Here is a 15,666-nt window from a genome sequence, read left to right on the forward strand (position 1 = left end):
AACCAATCACATTTGCGTTGCATGATAATGGGTACTGTTTGAGCGAACTGTCTAGTGTACTGCAAGATCGATGCAAATTGTGACGTCAGTGAGTGATCACGTGACATTATTATTTGTAAACAAACCAGCTCCTCATGTAACACGTGTCTCAGTCTGAACTATACATTCAAAGTGCAATCAATCTTTCAATCGCTATTTTATGATATTTTTGTGTCTATTTTTTGGTTTGCATATCAGTAGTGGAAGTAAACTCAAGGTTATTATATAAAATTATTTGTCTCTTTTCGTCTGTAGTACATGCGTTTGAGGTCCGGTTTAATTTGTACGCATGAAATCTCTAGTCTAAAAAAAGCTAGTGATAGAACCCTAACCAGATAAGCAACTGTCTAGGGCCAAGTAAGGAAGGTGGAAAAAAACCAGTATTGGTACTACAAATGTATTACGCAGAACCATAAACAGGTGCATAGACAGACCCAGTGGGTGGCAGTGGCAGATCCAGAACTTTTCATAAGGTGGGGCCCACTCCAGTCATGCTTCAGTGATTCCCTATATAATCAACACAATTTTTCCAACAAAAAGGGGGGAGGGGTCTGCCCCCTAGATCCTCCTATTGGTGGGAAAAATTTAGTTGATTATATAGGAAATCATCAAAGCTTGACAGGAGTGGGCAGCCCTTTGGAAAGTCAGAGGCCACCCCTTTATGAAAAGTGCTGAATTGTCACTGAGATTTGCAGGTTTTCTTTGTAAAGATACCTTAAAATATCAACAACTCTGACTGAGTACACAATTTGATTCATTTTAGCTCATTAGCTGGGCTCACTCGCTAAAAATATTCATTGCGGCTCACTGGCAAATATCTTACGATACTCATGTGTAGAAAAACTGATAATCTATACATGTGTGTGAGGAGTAGTTAGCTTTAAAAATATAGCTAAATTTGGAAAATTTAAAAATGACTTGGGGAATGAAGATGTAGTAAAGACCGAATATCAGTTTTGGTCTTATATATGTAGTACTTTAAAATTTTAGTCTTACATGTATATATGTGTACAAATATATCACTGTTTCAGTGGCAATGGTAAATAGACACTGAAAAGTCTTGGATAAAATTTTATAGTTTTGAATGTTTCTTCATCAGTTGACTTAAATTAGGTGGAGCCAGGAGGTGTGTTCTTATTTCCAACAGAGGAGCGCTCAACCTATATCAATTTGTGCATGAAGCAAATTGGTAGTTGCTAGATACTGAATGACTATACCACAAGAAAGTTTTAACCTGTGCATACTTAAAATACGATAAAAAAAAACCATGTCTTTTTCAGGACTTCTGATCCAACCATGTAGTATGGCATTTTATTGAGATATGGTTTTGGTCATTGGATGTTCATGAAGAACCTGCAGTACAAAGTATATCACTGGATTTAGCTCTTTGTCTAAGTGTATTATTAAAGTACTTTGCTTTGAGCTCAGTTCATTGTTATTACATTTTCACAAAATATAGTATAATAATCAGGATGCAAGAAGTTTTAATACCTAAAATTTCGAAAAAAACATGCGAATTAAGTTTTTCGGGCCGTTTTATAATACTCATCATATAGCAGTTTTACTATTCGATTTTCACCTCAATAAGTCTTGTTGCTTTCCCTTTTCCTATTTTCCCCTGATTTGTGATTTGCTGTGTTTTTACAGAAAATGAAACTGTGTATTTTCTTTATTTTCATTTATAATAAGACATTATTATATCAATGTCTGAATCTAGTTTTTGACTGAGTATATAGATTATATGTTGTAGTGTTTTTTTATGTGTTTTATTTCTTGTTGATTTTGTTGAATAAACTAATTTTAAACCACATTGGTACACCCCCGAAATAATCCGGAAAATAGTGGAGACGAGTCCTGTTAAGTTTGCTCACTCAGTTCCAAAAAAGAGTACGCTTAAGAGTAATTGGGAATTATGCGTTATTTGCCAAATATCTACTAATGAACATTTGTCAAATGCAACAGAAAAAGGGAAAACTACTCTTTTAGACGCAATAGATGTTAGACGGTTTTTTTTATCGCCGCCGTTATCACGGTGGGTATGGTTGTCCTGCGAGAGAACGTTCTGTGCTGGTGATTTGGTCCTGTCAGGTGCTGGTGGGTCCTGATTCTGTGCTGGTGGGTTTGTTTACATTGTATCAGAACGGCAATAAAACGACTGTTTTGTTGCTTAATTTTTCTCTGATGCGTCATAAGTACCATGCAAAGTATATTACAACAATATTATATTGCAAAAGTCGTGCAAGTTCGTTAAACGGAATTGTCCTGACGCTGTGCTGGTGATAAGAAAAACGGTCCTGGTTCTGTGCTCCTATGTCCTGGTTCTGTATCTTTATATTTTTGTTAAAAGTGGCATATATTCAAGATCATTGATGCTGTACTGTTATTGACTAATTAACTGTTGTCTGCTTTCTTGAAATTGACATTGTTGTGAATCTGTTTACTGTTATTGTGAGAGAAAAGATACCCTTTTTTTAATTAACTGTAATCTTATTTATTGGCCTGTTAATGGAACTCTTCTTGTCCCCTTTTAAGATAAGAAAATATGTTTACGATTTTCGGGATTACGATCATTTTTTGCAAGATCACCAAAATACGTTGTAATTTATACAATACTTATATAAAGTAGATGATGTGGTATGTTTGTTGTCAATGGACAAATTTCCATAAGAAACCAAAGGAAGTATGTGTTAACAACCATACGTCATCGTACGACCTTCAACAATAACCCATGAAATAAAAATGTAAAAGGTTTTGCATAAAAATGGAGAGCAAAAATATAGAACAAAAGACTTTCTGAGCGTTTGAATCATATGTCTTTAGCAGCTTAAAACACATTTGTTTGTGAACAATTTAGTGCTGACTATAAGAATGACAATAGTGATGCGGGTTTGTTTGTTTGTTTTTTTTTGGGGGGGGGGGGATAAGTTAGAGCGAGGTTACAGTGAAAGTTTTAAGCTTGGAATAGTTTCCCGTAAGATTTAAAAGTTGTATTTTAAAAGTTCAATAGAATATTAAAAAAAATCACTATTTTATGAAAGGGCAGACTGGAATATGTCAATTTCGAAAATTAAAATACCTCGTAGCTTCGTACTACCAATTGAGTATAAAACAAGTATATAAGTTTAAAAAAGAAATTCTTAGATTAAACACCTACATTTAACTTTAAAAGGTCATAACAGTTTAAAACAATACACACACACACAAAACTGGTTTACTTTCAACTGGTTATCAACCCCAATCGCTATAAGATCACATATAAGCTCATCTGTGTCGAGGGGTCGTGTGAGGTTCATGTATTGTCTTGGCGTCCGCAATTACAAAAAGATATAATCTGAAATTACTTGACCAAATGTTACCAAATGATTTTTCAAGAGTGAATCTAAGAAAAACAATATTCATCAACAAACATGACCACTGTCTGTTAAAATGTATTCGAGTTTTTAGTTACAGCCGATTCCATTGAGTATGTAGGCAGGGGTAATATCTTTGGTTAGCTTGCTTGTTAGCTAAACCGTGAAGTCATTGTTAGGTAAGGTATACTACCCTCCTTTCGAAGTAGCCTGGTCCTACAGACATAAAGATGTGTCATTTGTCGGACTAGTCTACTCTTAAAGTAGGGTAGTTTACATAACCTAACAATGACTTTTCTGTTCAGCAAGCAAGATAATCAAAGATATTCCCTTTGTCTACACACTCATTAAAATCGGCTTTAATATTAAAAATCTTCAACCAATTAGGGCAAAACTTACCGAGTAAAAAAAATCAAAAGGCCAATGTCTATCTACCTTGCACATTTCAAAAAATTCAGATCAGATAACGAAACTGGGTCCAGCAACATTTATAAGCAATTTAAGATTTTGACCCTCACAGTTTCCATTCATCACACATATTCTCGTTACAACGAATCATTTTAAATACAAAAATACCAGTTGCAGCCTTTTGTTTAATATCTGATATTGGACGAAAGATGTTGCCCTTTTATGTAATTATGTAATACAAGTTACGATCATTTGAAAACACATATTAAACAGCCAAATGGATGCACAAGAGCTAAAATAGGAGTCATAGATCCTATTGACAACAATTATCTGCCCAATTTTATTGATTTTTTAACATTTGTTTCAAATATGACCAACTTCTTATCCAAAATCACCAGCACCGTATCAGGACCCACCAGCACAATGACAGGACCCACCAGCACAGTATCAGGACATGAATAAATTGAGAAAATGCTAAATTTTAATAAATTGCAATGGTTTTTTCACAAAATAGTTTTGTCGTGTGGATTGCGGTATAGAAACGGACTCTATGAACATTTTTGTTTTATTTTTTTCAGTTCTAGATTTTCTGAAAATGAGCATTTTTGTGTTACGCTTACTGAAACAGTTTAGAGGGTCAACTTTTTAATGGTTTACATATGAACCCATAAGAAACAAAATTGAAAAATCTCAACTGTTTTCTTCCATTTTTTATGAGTGAAAACGTCAAAAATCATCATTTTCGTCTTTGTTTACATTTTTTCATTGATCACCAGCACCCGTCAGGACCGAATCACCAGCACAGAACGTTCTCTCGCAGGACAACCATACCCATCGTGGTTATGATGAATTTGAGTCAACGAAAGTGATTTCATTAGAACAAATAAAATATCATAGGTCGTGTTATGAAGCCTATACAAGTAGAAAAAAACTTGGAAACATTTCAAATAGGAAAAGAACAATGCTCAACATCGAGTGCAAACCATTCCGTGTTTGAATCAACTTGCGTTAAACACGCTCAAGGGTATTACAATAAGACTGGCCTAAATGTTTATTCTGTAGAGAAAAGTCCTACAAGCAAGATAAGCAATTACGGCGAGTCGAGTCTTTTGAACGCGATGATAATATATTAAATGCCGCAAAAGACAAGTTTGACTATCCAATGGTAAGTTTACTCTCTATGGAGAACTTTAAGGACAAGGCACTGTATCATTCAACATGCATTGCTAACATCATGCTGAACTGGAAAAGGGAACCTGCTGATTATGCTTCAAATGAGTCGGAGCATGACATTGTTTTCAAGAACCTGACGGAAGTTTTACACAATGATCTGTTTTTGAATAAGAAAGTATTTTCGTTGTCAAATTTACTAGACACGCCATATATTGTTCCTTTCTTTCACAAGAAATTAGAACTTACTGTAGATATACAACTACTAATTGCCACATAAACTAGAAAATCTCTACGGTGATCACATTGTTGTTCAGACTCAAAGAGGACAGGGTAAATTAAATATGATTTTCAGTAGCTCTAACAGTGCTTCCGAGGCTATTCGTGCTACCAGTAGTTTAAAAGCGGAATTAAAATTTTCTGACATGAAAAACAGTTTTGTAAATGATTCCATACATCAAGAAAATCTGACCCTACATGATGCGGCAACAATTTTGAGAAGCAGTTTACAATCGTTCAAAATTTCGGCTGACTTTTATCCATCTCCTTCGGAAGTTTCTATTCCTACGGCTTTACAATTCACTTACCTCTTTTATAAATTTTCTTGCCAGATTAATATATGACAACTATTTCCATATGGAGAATGATTACAATTCACTCCCAGGTGATACAGTACGGAAATGTATTGCTTTAGCCGAGTGTGTGATATCTCTGAATAAAAACCAGTTCACCCCTTTTAGTTTATCATTGGCTCTTCAGTTGCATCATGAATATAGTTCGAAAAATCTTATTGAAACGTTACATTCACATGGCTTTTGTGCGTCTGACCCTGAGCTTAGACAATTTCTGAATAGTTCAGCAAACCATGAAATTATAAGATCTCAAAATGGAACATACATCCCCAGTGGCATATGTTCAAAATTTCAGGTGGAGACTTCATTCAAGAAGGGTCTGACAATGTTGATATCAATGCATAAACTATTGATGGTAAAACACATTCCATTCTATGGCTCGAGCAGTTTTCAGGTTGTGAATAATGCCAAGAAAGACCCCTCACTCTGGATGAAAACACATCTGCTGTCATGTCAGGGTTGCCTTTTTTAAACATAAAGAAAGATTTGGCCCACCTAGATGTACCGAGCCATACAGCCAAATTGAATCATGTACAACCAATAGATCTGACGTGTCTGATATGTCTTGGGTATTGCTCCGATCACTTACACGCGATATTGTAGAACTACCTGGGTTTCAAAATGATAAAAACACAAATAATACCTTTTTAGACAGTCTTCCACAAAAGACTTTCCGAGCGAAAAGCAATTGGTGTTGTCGTTGCATATCCCCTAATCATAGACGCAAAACCTCCTGACATGGCGACAGTGCATACGACAATGCTGAAATGTCTAGAAATGTCAAAGGCCTCAGGTCAGAATAACTCAGTACAGACCTTCGACCAACAGGTTTAAGCTAAGCCCAACAATTTAAGTGGGTATGCCTCAGATTTTTCACCCGCACGTTGTAAGATTAGGTGAATTCCACATGGTTTCGTTTTACATTTCAGCAATAGACAAAATATGAGCATCAGCTGGGCTTCGTGATTTTTTGGTCTATTCAGATGCATATGCAGGATGTACTGTAAATCAGATTCTCCAAGGCAAGCAGTTTAATCGCGGAGTTAGAGCTTACACATTAACATATGAAACTGTGATGGCACTATGGTTCAATAATTTTTTTCAATGGTGTTCAAGCCAACGAAAAATTGCTAACATAGGCGAAAAGTTCTAGCAAACAATGCATCCTTGTCATATTGCATTCAGTGTGACCTTAATACAAACGTAGTAGATCTCTCTGAATATGTGTTAGTTTTTCATAACCACTTCAAATCATCGAACGTGCATAATAATGTCAAATGTTACTGAAATATACACAAATATCTTCATTTTAATCAAAATTTCTGTGAATCGTGTTTATAGATGTTGTTTTATAAAAAGGGGGATGCACATCGTCATGTATTTTCAAAATGCTATTACTCTTGCACTGGTTGACCTATTGTCATAAATAAAACTTCATATACTATCGTGTTTATGCTGACATTTATGCATCGAAACTATTTTTATAATTTCAACATTATTTTTTATTTAAAAAAGTAATAGTGAATTTCATATTTTTTTCATTGAATCATGGACCGGGTGTAAACTTTACAGTACTAACTTCTCCTTTATTCTTTATGTAATCTTAACAAAATTTTCCCAAAAATATCTTTATATATTGTTATATAGTATTGCAAAGCTGAATATTAAATATGAATAATTTTTATCGATAATTTTTGTAAATAAAGATAATCTTTATCATTTTCTTCCATGTTGGCTGCGGGGGTCAACAGCACTAATCTATGTCAATATGGCATAAATATTACAAGCTGAATTTGTGCAGCATCCCCATAGCTTGCTTTCATTGAATTTTTTTCTCAGTTATCATGAGGAACTACCGAGAAATTGTCCAAAATGTCCAAAAATTCCGATTTTTTAAAATCCCCCTTTTTTACCTTTGATCGCAATTATCACAAATCTGCACCACTTTGGCATTCTACGACATGCCTTAATCGAAGGGTATTATATTTATCTTCAAAATAAGACCAAATTAAGCCGTGAGGTATTTCGGTCCATTAAATTTTTAAATTTACCTTACTTGTCACCGTACTATACAGACATATTTTCATATAGGCTTATTTTTATCTTAACATTAAAAAGTGAAAAAAACTTTAAATTTCTCTTTGCCATTTAAAAACTTAATGTGTATCATTTCGGAGTATTACTCCTTATCGTTGGTCAAATATTATTTTTTGCAAGGCTTTTCTTTCTTGTCACTTTCTAATTATTTTATTGTGTGTGTTGAGTATATCGGTAATATATTGTTATTGTCTAGGTTTAGTATTGTGTCTCTTGATTTCGACTCGGAACATTCTTTAATTTGAGCATTTTAAATCATACTTTACGTTTAAGGATCTATTGATTTATCACAATAAAAAAATCAATACTGATGTAGACTATTGTTTACCTTGTACAGCAGCTTTTAGACAATCGTCTGGGCGAGGACACATATATCCATGAATTAATAAATCTACTGATTTGAATGTGCCCTAATCAAAAATTCAAATTATCATTTTTATCAAAGAATGGATTATATTCTGTTCTTGATATTGTTTCGCAAAGATGTTGTTTGCATTAATGATTCAGTTGACAAATATAAAGTCTACTAAACAAAAACCAACATACATATTATAAATTATAAAAAAAAACAATCTTTTGTAAATAGCACTACATTCATTGCTGTACAATAAACAACATACCTGTCCTCACAGGAGACACAACGTTTCCTCTTCTTTGATCTTTGGTAAAAAAGAAAGTTTTGTGAATCATCAAATTGTGAATATCAGTTTATTTCTATTTCTGGGTACAGAGGTTTTAAGGCTAATTTTTAATGCAGACACTTTTGGTACTGAATGACCCCAGACAAATAAGGATAAGATATGAGAAAACAAATCTTATCTTAGTTGGAATTATTCATTACTTCTCCTGATAACTTAAAGTTGCTCGTTGTTTTCGAATTGTTATTCGTTTATAAGATCTCTTAACAAGTGAGGTTTGTTTACATGTTAAAATGTATTATTATATCATTTAAAGAGAGTTTAACGAAAAAAAGTAAATCTTTTTTTATACTAAAACTCTTATATATTGCAAATGAGTATTTTTTACAAAGACCTATAAATATTAAGAAGATAATGAAAATAATTGAAACATTTTACATTATCAAATTTTAAAATCACGAAGATGAAGTTTCGAAAGTCCTCCGAACAATATCCTAATTCAAAGCTTAGTTTTATCAATCTAATTGCGAAACATTGCCGTAATTATTTTGTTTTCTCAAATTTAAACCTTTGATTTTAAAAGACGTATGCATAAATTTCATTAGTCGTGAGGTTTTGATTTTGCCGTTTTATTAAAACACTTCCCGTTTTGAATTTCCTTACAGTTTTTTGTTATCTTTTTTGTTTAAAAAAAATATATAATTAGTTTAAACAAATATTTTTCTCAAATTAAGTGTTAACCTTGAACATATTAACAACAGAAGTACCAACAAAAAATAAAAATACAGTACACTGCTATCTATTATTGCTTACCTCTACGAGACCTTTCACACGTATGACCACATCCATTGTAACAACATATTTGCCCGTAACAATCCCTGTCATTTGAACACTGTTCAACACAGCGACGCTGCAACCTAGATGGACATTCATTAGATCTTTCTGTTAAAAAAAACATTAAAGCAAATGATGATGAATTTTCTTTTGATAGAATATTCTAGTATTCCTCGAAACTAACCAATTATATATGTTAGCAAAATCTAATTACCTTTATCATATGATGAAGGTCATATAAAAAAAGGGATGATCATTACTATTGACAAGTAATTTAGATATGCCATGTAAAGAAAAAATATATTCATTACGTACTCTTTTCAGATATTTTAGTTTAAAGTTGAAACTTATATGTTTCATAAATAAAAATCATTTCCGTTTTAAACACTTTTCTGGAAATATGGCAGAACTTTCAAACGGAAAGTGATATTATTAAGTGTTCCTTTATTGATAGGTTTATCCCTTACCAGTAAACTGAATGCGAAATCTTTGGAATCATACAAGTATTGGTTATTTGAAGCTCGCGCTGCCAGTTGCCTTGGTTATTGCTTAAGTAAACAACAAAAGATGACCTTACGTCTATAAATTCTACACTGTTTAGTACTTGTATTTCGTGTAGTGTTAACTTAAAAGCAATCAAACCGCTCCTTTTTATTAAGACAATAATCATCTTGTCTTTCATGTTTGTTTATACGATGTGTCGATATGCCATTTGGTTTTTCTTTGTTGACTCATTTGTTTTTTTCATAGTTATAAAAATTTTATCACAATGTTTAAAACTGTACCCTTATTTTGATATTTTTACCGATTTTATATGTTTGTTTTGTTCACAAATTGTTGCAATTAAAATTAAATGTAATGATACTGCCATACAAGTGGTATGTAAGGCTAGCTATAAAACTATTAGATACCCCATTTTCGTCATAAGGAAATTCCTGTACGAATTCAGGAATATGACAGTTGTTATCTATTTGTATGATGTTATCGAGGCATTTGATAAGGTACTTCCGTTTTGAATTTTCTTTGAGCTCAGTTTATATAGTATGTTTTTTTTTGCCAAAACACAAAATAAAGAATGATTGGGAAAAAATATCAATCGTTGATTTATTATATTTTCGACTAAACCATACTTGAAGTAAAAACGTAGACTATTACAGTTAAAGAAAACGTTAAAGTGAAGAAATTGAAGTTTCGTACGCTCATATTTTAGTCTATCAAAATTGGAGATCTAATTTCACATGTTTTGGCAATATATATCGTTCTAGTGTTTTTGCAGCTTTCCCTATCGTATATCAAAAACAATATGCGATTTACTTTTATCATGGTTATATGCGAATTTCGGTTGCATAAAAATTAGACGGACTTAATTCGACACAAATATTAAGCTCCGTAGTAACATTCAGGTGCTTGAATATACATGATGTTCGTTTTGGGGTTGCATAGTTGTTTGAATTGATGCAACTAATTTGATAAGGTAAGTTATATTTCCGCAAATTGTGGATACCAAACACGAACTACGTTTTGAAAACAATGCTCTATATTCGATACATCATATTTCCTAGCAATTGTGTCGTATATTTTGTGCTTTCAATTGTGGTATGGAAATAAAATATGATAATCTTGTTTCATATCTAATTGATAAATTCACAAGTAAAATCAATATTATTTGAATGAATTTAAATAAAATGGTATGATGTTTTTTTTATTATTATTTTTTGCACGGACATAGTTCTACTGTAATTGCTATTGAACCAAGACAAGAACATACCTGTCAACAGGGTAGGCACAATGTTTCTTGTCCTTTGATCTGTATAAAAAGAAAGGCGTTAACATTTTTTTTAATTTCATGTGTTGGATTGTGTTGTAAATAATTGTTTATTTCTGTATACAGAGGTTCTTGGAAAATAACGCCAAACTCTTTCTTATGAGGGACCGAGGGCGAAATGTATTGTACAGCCACTCAAGATATAAAGGTAAGATAAGAAATAAGGCAAAGACTCATCCCAGTTGTTAAGACTTTTATAACGGCCATTAAACTCTTGGAGGCGTCCGTGGAATTTTCGTACGTATGAGTTCAATTTCACTACTTTGAAGTGTTGGCTTGATAGCTCCTTGTGAGTAAAACACTTTATCATGTCTATCAAGTACATCATAGAAGGAAATGCAATTGGGAAGCTAATTTCATTTGTTACGTCGTTAAGTTTTGTTCTAAACCGACCGGTATATTAACAGTAAAACTGTTGTTATAAGGGAATTCATCACTTTAACTTCTTTTGCCTTTTACGCATCATTTTAAACATATTAAACATTTGTTATCAAACAATATGATCATTAAAAAATAGGAGACCTAAAATACATCAAAGACTATAATTTGTTCTATTTTAATACAAAATACGTTTACTTGAATCTACAATATGCCGTACAGTGGAAATAAAGGGAACCTCTCTGCTTTCCACACCAACAAGAACTGTTTAATATTATGAATACTGTTCTATAAAATTACTGTAATACCCTAAGACAGATTCATTCAGACAGTTTTAGTTTAGAACAGTATTGAGCAGTTCTTTCCGAGAACTGATTTTTGGAAGATTCTTGGGTAGAACTATCATTGAGCAGTTTAGTATAGGTCTTTTTACCAAAGATTCTCGCAGTTCGAAAGGAGTAGGTTCAGTAAGACCCCTTTTTATCCCCAAAATATAGCAGTTTTACAAAATTGTGAAAATGTAATCTTTTAGATTTTACTGGAAAGTAGAATGCTTCTGCTACATAAATATGGGCTGTTTTTACAATGTACATATATCGGGTACTAGCATCATTAAGTCATAAATTACTGAAATCTTCTCAATTTTAGCATTTTAGTTAAATTTTAGACGGTTTCCGTCTGAAATGAAAGGGGCCGCATTCGTGTTCATTCATAATATTAAAATGTAAGTTGTATTTGGTATAATACATAACATATATAAAGGTTGAGGATGAACACGGATGCGGCCACTTTCATTTTTGCCAAAAACCATCTGAAAAGTGACGTTTTTTGGCATATTTGATGAGTTTTTCATATTTAAGCTTGAATTGGAGTTTTTTAATGACTAAATCAGTCAAAATCTTTCCCCAAAACTTATTGAATCTATTGAAATAGACACTTAAGTGTTTGAAAAGTGTCCAAAATCTTTCGTGAAATGAACTTGAAATTTGAGGCCAAAATCGGCCCTTACCGGACCTACTCCTTTTGATTTGAAACGATGAATTTGCACGCTGGATGAAACTAAAACATTTATTTATTTAATCAGAAGACATATGTCTATAGTATTAAATAGTATAAAATATATTACAAGAAAACATTACATGAATCGACAGGATAAATAAACCGAAACAAACTTTTAATGCTACAGCAAATCATTTGTAAAACTAATACCTGGCTCTTGCATAACTCTGGATGCTTGTGGTACTGGATCTAGAAATAAAAACCAACGATACAATAACTTATATGATTACCAGCAGAACTTAAATGCATTCTTCCTGATCATCATTTTTTACATATATTTTCTACTTATTATATATTATTGATCATATGAGTGCAATGGGTTGTTAATACAAATGTAGTTTTAATTTTATGACGTATGCTCTTGACAAGAAAAAGAAAGGGTTTTGTGCAAACGTCAAACTGATTGCATCCCAACTACATTGTGTATATGTGGTAGTCAAGTATTGATTGTAGTTTTTTGTTTCGTATTCAAAACTAGGGGTGACAAAATCAGTAAAAATTACTGATCTGGACACAGTTATGTAATCTAGATATCAAAAACCACCAAAACATGTTGCTAATCAGTTGAGACTCAAACAAACAGTATTGTTCTGCAAATTCTGAATGGAGAACATTATTATTATGTTGTGTCGATTTCAGTAAATTTGTCTTAAATTTGTTGTTATCTTTTTTTGTCAGTTGCACACGTTGCTAATAAATTCCTTATAAGTCTTCATTGATAAAATAAGACTTTTTTTGTTTATTGTTTTTCCTTACGAATTGTTAGATATGTTGACATGCATTATTTTATAATTTTTAATGTACGTGAATATTTGTCTTATTTTCAAACATATCACTTGCCCTTACTTTTGTATTCATTGATAAAAGAAAATGCCTGTTATGGAAAAAAGTAAAATTACAAAAACACTGAACTCCGAGGAAAATTCAATCGGTAAGTCTCTAATAACATGGCCAGATCAAATGACAAAACACAACAAACTAATGGACAACAACGTTATCATTGCGAAAAAAAATAATGGTTTTTTTATAGCTGACTATGCGGTATGGACTTTGCTCATTGTTGTAGGCCGTACGGTGACCTATAGTTGTTAATGTATCTGTCTTATGGTTTCTTGTGGACAGTTGTCACATTGGCAATCATACCACATCTTCTGTTTTTATAGAGATATGTTTTTGATAATTCTCAAATTTTCATTATTAAACACAATTATCAAAAGTGCTACAGACATATTTTTATATAGTTTATTTTCTCTTGACATTATGATATAATATAAAACAAGTAATTTGCAAACTCATAATTGAAAAAAAAACTTTAATTCTAATATGACGTGCTTCTTTCGCTTTGTGAATAAACCCATGCTCGAAATCCAATAACATTTGTTTGCACATGTGTATATGGACAAATGCAGAAAAATTAGTTTTAACAAATTAACATGCATTTAACATATTTCATTAGCTTAAATTAGTTATCAAAAAGACCAGGATTATAATTTAGTACGCAAGACGCGCGTTTCGTCTACATAATATTCATCAGTGACGCTCATATCAAAATATCTATAAAGCCAAACAAGTACAAAGTTGAAGAGCATTGGGGATCCAAAGTTCCAAAAAGCTGTGCCAAATACGGCTAAGGTAATCTATGACTGGGATAAGAAAATCCTTAGTTTTTCGAAAAATTCAAAGTTTTTTAACATGAAATTTATAAAAATGACCACATTATTGATATTCATGTCAATACCGAAGTGTTGACTACTGGGCTGGTGATTCGCTCGGGGACGAAACGAAAACAATTTCAAACTCTTAATTGATGCTCATGTTGTTACTAATGCATATAATATGACTGCAATGGGTTACAATTCACTATTGACATTTTTGGCCTAGATACGACAACGTTCATGCTGGCTGTTCAAAATCCCTCCCTCTGATAAATCACATTGCAAGTTGTTTGGTTATTTTCAAAGAAAACTAGAGGCTCTAAAGAGACTGTGTCGCTCACCTTGGTCTATGTGAATATTAAACAAAGGACGCAGATGGGTTCATGACAAAATTGTGTTTTGGTGATGGTGATGTGTTTGTACATCTTACTTTACTGACTTTACTGCTACTTACAATTATTTCTATCTAAAATGAACTTGGCCCAGTAGTTTCAGTGGAATATGTTGGTAAAAATTTACAAATTTTATGAAAATTGTTAAAAATTTACTATAAAGGACAATAACTCCTTAGGGGGTCAACTGACCATTTTGGTCATGTTGACTTATTTTTAGGTCTTACTTTGCTGTACATTATTGCTGTTTACAGTTTATCTCTATCTATAATAGTATTCAAGATAATAACCAAAAACAGCAAAAATTCCCTAAAATTACCAATTCAGGGTCAGCAACCCAACAACGGGTTGTCGGATTCATCTGAAAATTTCAGGGCAGATAAATCTTGACCTGATAAACAATTTTATCTCTTCAGATTTGCTCTAAATGCTTTGGTTTTTGAGTTATAAGCCAAAAACTGCATTTTACCCCTATGTTCTATTTTTAGCCATGGCGGCCATCTTGGTAGACTGGCCGGGTCACGCCACTCATTTTTGAAATTAGATACCCCAAAGATGATTGTGGCCAAGTTTGGATTAAATTGACCCAGTAGTTTCAGAAGAGAAGATTGTTTTGTAAAAGATTACTTAGATTTACGATAAATGGTTAAAAATTGACTATAAAGGACAATAACTCCTAAAGGGGTCAATTGACCATTTTGGTTTTTCTGACTTATTTTTAGGTCTTACTTTGCTGAACATTATTGCTGTTAACAGTTTATCTCTATCTATAATAATATTCACGATAATAACCAAAAACGGCAAAATTTCGTTCAAATAACCAATTCAGGGGCAGCAACCTAACAACGGGTTGTCCGATCCATCTGAAAATTTCAGGGCAGATAGATCTTCACCTGATTAACAATTTAAAAGCATCAGATTTGCTCTAAATGCTTTGATTTTGAGTTATTAGCCAAAAACTACATTTTATCCCTATGTTCTGTTCTATTTTACGCCGTGGCAGCCATCATTGTTGGTGGGCCGGTTCACATCACACATTTTTTAAACGAGATACCCCAAAGATGATTGTGGCCAAGTTTTGATTAATTTGACCCAGTAGTTTCAGAGAAGAAGAGTTTTGTGTAAGTTAACGACGGACGACCACGACGACGGACGACGGACGACGGACGCCAGGTGATGAGAAAAGCTC

The 15,666-nt window shown here is 32.8% G+C and overlaps 1 protein-coding gene across 2 annotated transcripts in view; it reads right to left on the reverse strand.

The window, feature by feature from the left end:
* The window catches only part of LOC139512745 (neuroendocrine convertase 2-like), a 63,519-nt gene that overhangs the window by 22,214 nt on the left and 25,639 nt on the right, over positions 1–15,666 (reverse strand). For both annotated transcript variants that reach the window (XM_071300609.1, XM_071300610.1), the window contains exons 18-21: positions 12,581–12,619; positions 10,937–10,975; positions 9,148–9,276; positions 8,317–8,355 (exon numbers count right to left, since the gene is read on the reverse strand). In XM_071300609.1, the coding sequence (XP_071156710.1) occupies positions 8,317–8,355; positions 9,148–9,276; positions 10,937–10,975; positions 12,581–12,619 (246 nt within the window). The remainder of the gene's footprint in view (positions 1–8,316; positions 8,356–9,147; positions 9,277–10,936; positions 10,976–12,580; positions 12,620–15,666) is intronic.

The sequence above is a fragment of the Mytilus edulis genome, chromosome 2 (assembly GCF_963676685.1).
Source record: "Mytilus edulis chromosome 2, xbMytEdul2.2, whole genome shotgun sequence".
Taxonomy (NCBI): domain Eukaryota; kingdom Metazoa; phylum Mollusca; class Bivalvia; order Mytilida; family Mytilidae; genus Mytilus; species Mytilus edulis.